Raw genomic sequence first — 8,733 nt, forward strand, 5'->3', positions numbered from 1 at the left:
GATGCTGGGAAAGATTGAAGACAGGAGGAGAAGGGGCGACAGAGGATAAGATGGTTGGGTGGCATCACTAACTAAGTGGACATGAGTTTGAGCTAAAGGTAGTGAAGGACAGGGGAGCCTGGCATGCTGCAGTCCATGGGGTCTTAAAGAGTCAGATGACTGAGCAACTGAACAACAACACGCAAGTCCAAGGTGCCCTGGCCATATGCCAACAAGGCCTCGGCAGTACCAGCTGCCTCCAAGGCCTAGCACTGCGAAGCGACAGGGAGGTAAGGGAACTCTGGCACCTGGAGGGGGACACTGGACTAATCTGCAGGAGGCCCTGCAAAGTGGGGAACAGTCTGGCCGGGGCACCTTCTGATCTGTAGTGAGAAGATGGATGCCTCCAACAGAGGCCCAGCCCCTGCATGTTGTCAGTCCCAAGATTATCCATCAGTCTCTTCTGGATGTCAGATTCCTAGCTGCCCGACATCCTGGCGCCAGAAAGTGGGGGCGGGGTAGGGTAAAATGGGAAATGTCAGCAATTCTCCAGTCCAAACAGATTCATCATAAAATATGAAGAAGACTAGATTAGGGTTAATTCACTAAAGTTAATGAAGCACACTATTATATGGGCACTCAGTAAATAGTTGCTGCATGATGAATTGAACTACACTCAAGATATCTTGAAAGAGTGGGAGTAAGCTCTGCGGGAAAGCAGGGGTCCAGTGCCAAGTCCCAGAGGCCTGAGAAGACAAGGCCTGGTGGGGGAAAGGGCTGAGTTGGGTTTTCAGTTCACGTGGCGTGGGCAAATGGAAGATGGTGTCCCGGGAAGTCACAAACCTTCCGAGTAGGCGAAGAAGAGCCTTGGAACCCCAGCAGTTCTGGATATCCGCTTTAGCCCATTTAGGCGGAGGCAGGAGGGACCAGCGCGGGGGCCGGGGGAGGGACAGATTGCAGACTCCGCCCGCCTAAAGGTGGCTCAGTGCTCAGCTTTCTGAATGTCCGAACGTTAGGACTAGACGGTTCTAGATGAGGAAATGGACCAGGGGGATTGAACCACGCAGCCTTCGGAGTTGAGTTCCCAACGTTACTCCCTCGGCCGCCGCCCACCCTTTCAGTCCCTGAAAGAGCAACCCAGGAGGTTCCACTTTAAGGGACAAGCTAGGGCGGGCCGGGGCGGGGCTCCCCTACTCAGGCCTCGAGGCCGCGCCCGCCGCGCCGCAGACTGGGTCGGGGAACCTAAGCGGAGGCACGGAAGCCTGGGAGTCTGTTCTGGGGCCAGGAGATCCGGGCAGGTGTCCAGCCAACAGCTGACCGCAGACTGCGTCTTGTCTCCGTTTCCGCAGGCACCATGAGCCAGGACACAGAGGTGGACATGAAGGAAGTGGAACTGAACGAGCTGGAACCCGAGAAGCAGCCGATGAACGCGGCGTCTGGGGCGGCGATGGCCGTGGTCGTGGCGGGCGGCACCGAGAAGAATGGTCTGGTTAAGATCAAGGTGGCTGACGACGAGGCGGACGCGGCGGCCGAGGCCAAGTTCACGGGCCTGTCTAAAGAGGAACTGCTGAAGGTGGCGGGCAGCCCCGCCTGGGTACGCACCCGCTGGGCGCTGCTGCTGCTCTTCTGGCTCGGCTGGCTGGGCATGCTGGCCGGCGCCGTGGTCATCATCGTGCAGGCGCCACGCTGCCGCGAGCTGCCAGAGCAGAGATGGTGGCACAAGGGCGCCCTCTACCGCATTGGAGACCTTCGGGCCTTCCTGGGCCAAGAGGCAGGCAACCTAGCGGGTGAGTCCGGGCGCCCCCATCTCCCTCCCCGCGCGTCCCCACCTCCCACCCCATGGGCCCTTGGTTTAAATGGTCGCCAACTTCGATCTCTGTTCCCAGATTGACTCAGACGGTTCTCTACCCTACTCGGTACTGGCGACCGCTCCCCGAGACGTAGCCCCTCCTTGCTTTCTTTGAAGGAAGCTGCCCCCCCACTTGCTCTTTCCTGAGGGTGGCTGACTCAGCATGCTCTCCTCCCCTTCCCGGCGCCCGTAGCCTGTCGCAGCGTGTTTCTGAAGCAACTTGCTAGCCGCCTTACATCAGCGTCTCAGTCTGGTGATCCAGCCTTATAGGGGCGATCAGGGGCCTCCGCGAGGCCTCACTGTAACTTTGCTTCTCCATTTCAGACCTAAAGGAGCGGCTCGATTACTTAAGCACCCTGAAGGTGAAGGGTTTTGTGTTGGGCCCAATTCATAAGAACCAGGAGGATGACCTCACAGAGACCAACTTGGAACAAATCGACCCCATTTTTGGCTCCAAGGAAGATTTTGAGAGTCTCCTGCACTCGGCCAAGAAGAAGAGTGGGTGTCCTAGAACTGGCAAGGCAGCAGCTAGAGAGGACTTGGGCGTCTGGCCAGGGGAAAGTCCGGAGAGGATTTTTGTCTGTTTGATTGCTGACTGGCTCACAGTTTTCCTAGGGCAGGTCCGGGGGTGTTTGTTAGGCTTCAACTTAAAGTGGATTTGTCAGGTGGTTCAGAGACTTTGTATACTTGGATATACAGTTATTTAGCTTCAGGGCTTCAGTGCCCTTATTTGCAAAATGTAGGCTTTTGCTAAATCAGTGGTTTTAAAACTTAAGAGTAGATCCTTTGGAGAAAGAAAAATTAAAATCTTGTCTTACTTTGAAAAAAGTTCACTTTGGGAATGAGGGGGCCAGGGCTTCATAGCTCAGCCTTCTCGGTTACACTACTCCCTCCCAATACCGCCCCCCGCCCCCCATACTTGCTCATATCTTTGTTTCAATGAAATGAGTTACACCAGGGTTCAAATCTAAACTTTTGTACCAGTACATAGGGAGTATTCTACCGACTTGTATTTGTTGACTTCTTCCTTTTCCCTTCTCCCAAAGTCTTTCTATCAACCACCTCTTCCTCTTTTGTTCTAGGCATCCGGGTCATCCTGGACCTCACTCCCAACTACAAGGGCCAGAACCCTTGGTTTCAATCCATTCAGATTGACACTGTGGCCATCAAAATGAAGGTGAGTGTGTTGGTGCTGACGGCAGGTGGGAGCCGGATGCTGGGGCTGTTTGGCCCTTTCATAGTGAGTTCTATAAACATAGCCTGGCACCACCTGAGGGGCCCCTGGCTGTTTGTAGCCCAGCAGGGACACTCTTCCCGCAGGCAGAAGGATAGGCAAGCAGTGCATCCCTATTTTTGTTTGTTCTTTTCTGAAAGACCACTTGTTTCCCTGACTTTGAGGGTGACAGTGCCAGGATGGAATTTTTCAGATGTGAATTTTCTTCCTTTTGGCAGAGGAAGCCCTTTCTCTGTGGGAATCCTGTCCTGTCTGGTTTCCCATTTCTTATTTGATGTGTTATGGAAGGCAGCCCAGTCTGAAATTGTAAGCATTGGGGTCTTCCTATGTGTCCGGGAATATGCCAAGTATTTTTATATACCTTCTTTAATCCTCTATAACCAAACAAGGTTCCTACTCATATCCCAAGTCTGTAAGTGAGGAAGCTAAGGTTCAGAGGGGCTTTAATATGCCCTGGGATTGAAGGTGCCAACTAATCTTAAATCTCAAATCTGCCTTCTCTGAAGGTATAAGGCTCAAACTCCATACCCTGAAGACTGGGAGTGGGGTTTTGAAAGTCATCCCAGCTCCTAATGCCTGGGTTCTAGGGCACTGACCAGTTCAGAAGGGGTAGAACAAAACTGGAGGCAGACTCTGACCCTCTGCTGGCAGCCAGGATTCTGAGGTAGAATTCTGTACTCCCAGCATTTCAATTGACCTTTGGGGTCATTTGGTTCATTCCTTGCCACTTGCTAGAAGACCCTTTAAAAGTTACTAAGAAGAGAACATTTTTAGATGTTAAGGCGCAAAGTGTGGTAGCCTCAGATGAAGATGGAGACCAGAAGAGAGAAGACAGGGAGCAGAGAGAGAACCCAGAAGAGAGGGCAGGGGGAGTGGGGGCCTGTGTCACGTGCCGCAGGAATGCCAGGGCTTCAAGCCTGGGCCTATTCTGCAGAGCTGGCTTCTCTTTTCAAATCTTTGGGTAAACTGCCCTGGGGCTGTGCTTTGAATTTCAGGCTTTTATCCTGAGTCTTGCTCTGAATGGCTCTTTTACTTAGACCCTCCCCAGGCTCCAAGAAACTGGGAGAGGAGTAAGTATACTCATCTTGGGATCTTGGTTAGCATTTTAGGTCCCTTCACTGTTGCTCTCTGATTGTGGCCTTGGGCATGCCTCCTTGCTTCTCTGACATTGTTTCCTTATCTGTAAAATGAGTATATCAACATTCTACATATGCTAAGTGTTGAAGGAAGTTAACATTTAGTGTATAGGCCTTTTCTGTAGGTGTTAAAGGTAAAGTTTTGTGATTTACCATGGGGAGGAGTAGAGAAGAGCACTATATCACTAAGGATTAGTGATGGGTTGGAATGGAAGGGGAACTGAAGGCTAAAGGTTTATAGTAGACGCAAGGAAGTGAGACTGTTCAAGGCAAGCGCCTCTCCTGAGGTCACGGGGAAGTATAGGGTAGGAAGATTTAGTGTGGGCTGGAATCTTCTGAGCCTTTGCATCAGCAGTGATGGCTTTCCTCTGTACTTCTGCCTTTCTCCTGATAGGAAGCTCTGAGGTTTTGGCTGCAGACCGGTGTGGACGGGTTTCAGGTCCGGGACGTGCAGAATCTGACAGTGAGTACCCTTTCTATGTGAGAACAGAAGCCTTGCCAGGGCCCGATAGCCTTCCCTTCCTCATGACTCTGCTCTTTTCCTTTTAGAATCCGTCTTCATTCTTAGCTGAGTGGCAGAACATCACTAAGAGCGTCAGTGATGATCGGTGGGTGCCAAACCCCAGCTTCCCCAATTCAGCTCCACTCTGGGAATTCCCCCCAGTGGAGTATGAGCCCCAGGAAAGGGTGGAGTTCCTAGCCCAGAGAACCTTCTTCGCCTCCAGTACTAACGTCAACTCCCGCTCTGTTCTGTGTAGGCTCTTGATTGCAGGCACAGACTCCTCCGACCTTCAGCAGATCCTGAGGCTACTTGAACCCACCAAGGACCTGTTGTTGACTAGCTCTTACCTGTCACACTCCAGCTTAACTGGGAATCATACAAATTTCCTGGTTACCCAATATCTGGACGCCTTTGGCAGCAACTGGTGCAGCTGGAGTGTGAGTACCACAGTGGTGGGAGAGGGGGCAGGATGCCTTTTGGAAGAGAGGGTATTGGGAAGTGGAGGCAGAAGTGGGCTCTGGGGCTCACGAGTGTGTCCATTCCTGCAGGTGTCTCAGGCGGGGCTCCTGACTTCCTTTGTGTCACCCCAACTCCTCCGACTCTACCAGCTGCTGCTCTTCACCCTGCCGGGGACCCCAGTGTTCAGCTATGGAGATGAGATTGGCCTGGAGGGAGCTGGCCTTCCTGGACAGGTAATGCTTGCTGCCTGCCCAGCACAATGGGAGAGGTTGTGTTCATCCATCACAGTGGTTCTGTGGCTGGTGGCGGACAGACAATGAGCCTTGGGAAGGAAAGCTTGTTTGCTAGTCAGCCCCCTGGTCAGTCACTGTGTGGCCTTGGCAAGTTATTTTCTCTCTCTAACTCTTAATCATTTTTTCTGCTATAATTGCATTCCTTATAGAGTAATATGGAGAAGGAAATGGCAACCCACTCCAGGATTCTTGACTGGAGAATCTCATGGACAGAGGAGCCTGGTGGGCTATAGTCCATGGGGTCACAAAGAGTTGGACACGACTGAGCGACTAACACATGCAGAGAGTAGTTATGACTGAAACAAGGCATATTTAAAATGCAGTGCCTGCTCCCTGGTAGGAGTTCAGTACAGTAGCTGTTACTTAGTAATTTGTTCATTCACTGGACACTGGCTACTCTTGGTTAGGCCCTGCGCTGTCCAGGAACTCAGAGCTTTGTAGGGGACCAGATACACACAGTGAGAGCCGAGGTAGGGTAAGACCATGAAGGCGCCCACTTGGCTTTAGCCACAAGGTTGGAGGTTGACATTGAGCTGATATTTATAAAACCCGTGTATGCGTATGCTAAGTTGCTTTAGTCATGTCTGACTCTACAACCCTGTGTACTGTAGCCCGCCAGCCTCCTCTGTCCATAGCGATTCTCCAGGCAAGAATACTGGAGTGGGTTGCTGTGCCCTCCTCCAGGGGATCTTCCCGACCCAGGAATTGAACCTTCATCTCTTATGTCTCCTGCATTATCAGGCAGGTTCTTTACCACTAGTGCCACCTGGGAGCCCCATTTATAAAACCCATTTTTCACTTATTCCACAAAACTGACAGAGTAGTTTCTGTGTGCTTTGCACAGAGGATACAGCAGTACACCAAAGAGCTGGAGGTGGTGAAATTAGATGGTGAGCACATGTAATAAGGATGCCCGGTGCTGACATGTGCTTTGCAAAAGAAAGCAGGGTCCAGGGCTTTGAGAGCAGGGGATACAGTCGATTATATATCAAGTGGCCTCAGAAAACCTGAGGGAGGTCCATGAGTAGGGATCAGAGCGCAATGAGGGACTGGCCTATGGCTATCTGGAAGACGCGCCCTCCAGGCTGAGGGGACAGTGTGCGAGGCCCTGAGGTAGAGGAGGTTATAAATCTGGAAATGAGGGGAGGAGTTGGAGAGCAGTTAGGTTTTTTTCAGTCCTCTTTTGCCTGGTTTTCAGCCTGTGAAGGCCCCGGTCATGCTGTGGGATGAATCCAGCTTTCCCAACACCTCAGCATCTATAAACATCAGCATGACTGTGAAGGTAAGTGTTTTCCACAGGCAGGGCCTAATTGTCAAGGGGTGGGGGCCGGCGGCTGGTAGGACTTTGTGCCCCGGGGAGCCCTTCGTCCCTGTCTGAAGTATCTTTATCACTTTATCACCGTTTGCAGGGCCAGAGTGAGGACCCTAAATCCCTCCTCTCCCTTTTCCGCTGGCTGAGTGATCAGCGGGGTAAGGAACGCTCCCTGCTGCATGGAGACTTCTACGATCTCTCTTCGGGGCCTGACCTCTTCTCCTACATCCGCCAGTGGGACCAGAACGAGCGTTTCCTCGTAGTGCTCAACTTTGGGGATGTGGGCCAACTGGCCAGGCTGCGGGCCTCCAGCCTGCCCACCGGCACCAGCTTGCCAGCCAGGGTGGATCTGCTGCTCAGCACCCAGCCAGGCCGTGAGGAGGGCACCTCCCTTGAGCTGGAGCACCTGAACCTACAACCTCATGAGGGGCTGCTGCTCCGCTTCCCCTACGTGGCCTGACCTGGGCCCACTACCCTTCCCCCCATCCCCTGGCCCTTTGGGTTCTGATTTCTCTCTCTTCTTTTTTTTAAACTGTTACAGATGAACCCCCAAATAGGGTGTTTTCTGGTTTCAAATAAAAGTCACTCCTGCCTGGTGAGGCCATGTCTTCTTTCCACCTGCTGTCAATGCAGGAATTTCTCTCTCCTTCCCCTTTCCCCCGCTGGACCCCCTCACAGTGATCAGGACCAGAGCGGAAGGCGCCTGCCGAAGTCAGAGCAGCCAGGAGGTGTCAGGCCGGACTAGCACCCTACCTCCTCCCCGAGCCTGGACAAGGTTCAAGACCTCTCCTGGAGGTCTTGGCTCTTGCTGACTCTTTCTTTTTTCTTTTTAACCTCCCTCAACAGTAGTTTCCAGCCAAGCATGGTCACTTTTCCTGTTTTGCAGACTTGGCTTTTCTGGGAGAAAAGGTGGGTGTGAGGTGGCCTGTTTTCTACAAGTGCTGCAGATTCTTCATTCAACAAGGATTTATTGTGCACTCAGCATGTGCCAGGAACTGTTTTAGCTCCTGGGTTTATAGGAGAAAACAGTGCAAAGATCCCTGTCTGCTCAGGGCTTATCCTTTAGTGAGGAGACAGAGAAGAAATGAGATGCGTTAAGTTTAGAGTTTGGTGGACGTGGTGATGGTGTTCAGAGAGGAAAAAGTAGAGCAGACAAAGAGGTATGTGGGCATGGAGGGAGTTTGGGGTGGGGGTTAGAGGAGGCCTCACCAGGGAGGTGGCATTGAATCAAAGGTCTGAAATCTGGGAGGGAATTTACTTGCTAGATGTCTGGGAAGGAGAATTCCAGTGCCCGGGGTGGAATGAGGAATGAGGAGAGGACCAGGGATGAAGTGTGGTTGGCAAGGGGTGGGCAGATGATGAAGGTCATAGTAAGGGGCCAGGGAGCAAGGAGTTGGCAAACTGCACCACCGGAAGTTGCAGTCCCCGTAATACTTCCCTCATTTCAGACATCAGCTGTGAGTTCTGAGTCCCTGTGACCATCCTTAGTGGGTTATTTTCTAGAAAGACAGAACTGAGAAGCACCAAGATTACAGATTTACTCCAGAGAAAGGACACACATTCAAAAACCAAGGACACAAGCCCGGGCTCATCTGGGATTGGCTGATCTGGCATCCAAACATGAAGGGTCATCTGGTGGTTCTTTCCCAGTTGAAAGGAGTCCAGTGGAGCCCTGAACACAGACCTTCTGACCAACTCACACACAGAGTATGGCCGAGCAGAGACGCTCACCTGACCCTTTACTGTCCCGAGTTAATTCTTGAGGCTTAATCACAGAGGCCCATGTAGCTAATGTTCGTTCTCCAGCCCCTTCTGCAGGTTCTGGCTAATACCTTTAGTCTCCAGCCCCTCCAGAGGCCCTGTTTCACAATGCCCTTGTCATAAAATCACATCTGAAGTCCCCAGACTAACAAAGACTCCTATCAGGACATTCCAGAGGCCTAGAGATCACCTCCCAGTAGCTGAGGGC

At 52.1% G+C, this 8,733-nt stretch overlaps 1 protein-coding gene across 2 annotated transcripts in view; it reads left to right on the forward strand.

Annotated features, from left to right (window-relative positions):
- SLC3A2 (solute carrier family 3 member 2) overlaps nucleotides 1–7,363 on the forward strand; it is a 40,048-nt gene extending 32,685 nt beyond the window's left edge. The window contains 9 exon segments of one of the 2 annotated variants that reach the window (NM_001302503.1): nucleotides 1,329–1,766; nucleotides 2,153–2,326; nucleotides 2,911–3,005; nucleotides 4,593–4,661; nucleotides 4,748–4,806; nucleotides 4,957–5,137; nucleotides 5,249–5,392; nucleotides 6,651–6,734; nucleotides 6,862–7,224. In NM_001302503.1, the coding sequence (NP_001289432.1) occupies nucleotides 1,329–1,766; nucleotides 2,153–2,326; nucleotides 2,911–3,005; nucleotides 4,593–4,661; nucleotides 4,748–4,806; nucleotides 4,957–5,137; nucleotides 5,249–5,392; nucleotides 6,651–6,734; nucleotides 6,862–7,224 (1,607 nt within the window). 2 annotated transcript variants of the gene reach the window in all.
- Nucleotides 7,364–8,733: the final 1,370 nt, after the last annotated feature.

This window comes from Bubalus bubalis, chromosome 5, assembly GCF_019923935.1.
Source record: "Bubalus bubalis isolate 160015118507 breed Murrah chromosome 5, NDDB_SH_1, whole genome shotgun sequence".
In the NCBI taxonomy this organism is placed as follows: Eukaryota; Metazoa; Chordata; class Mammalia; order Artiodactyla; family Bovidae; genus Bubalus; species Bubalus bubalis.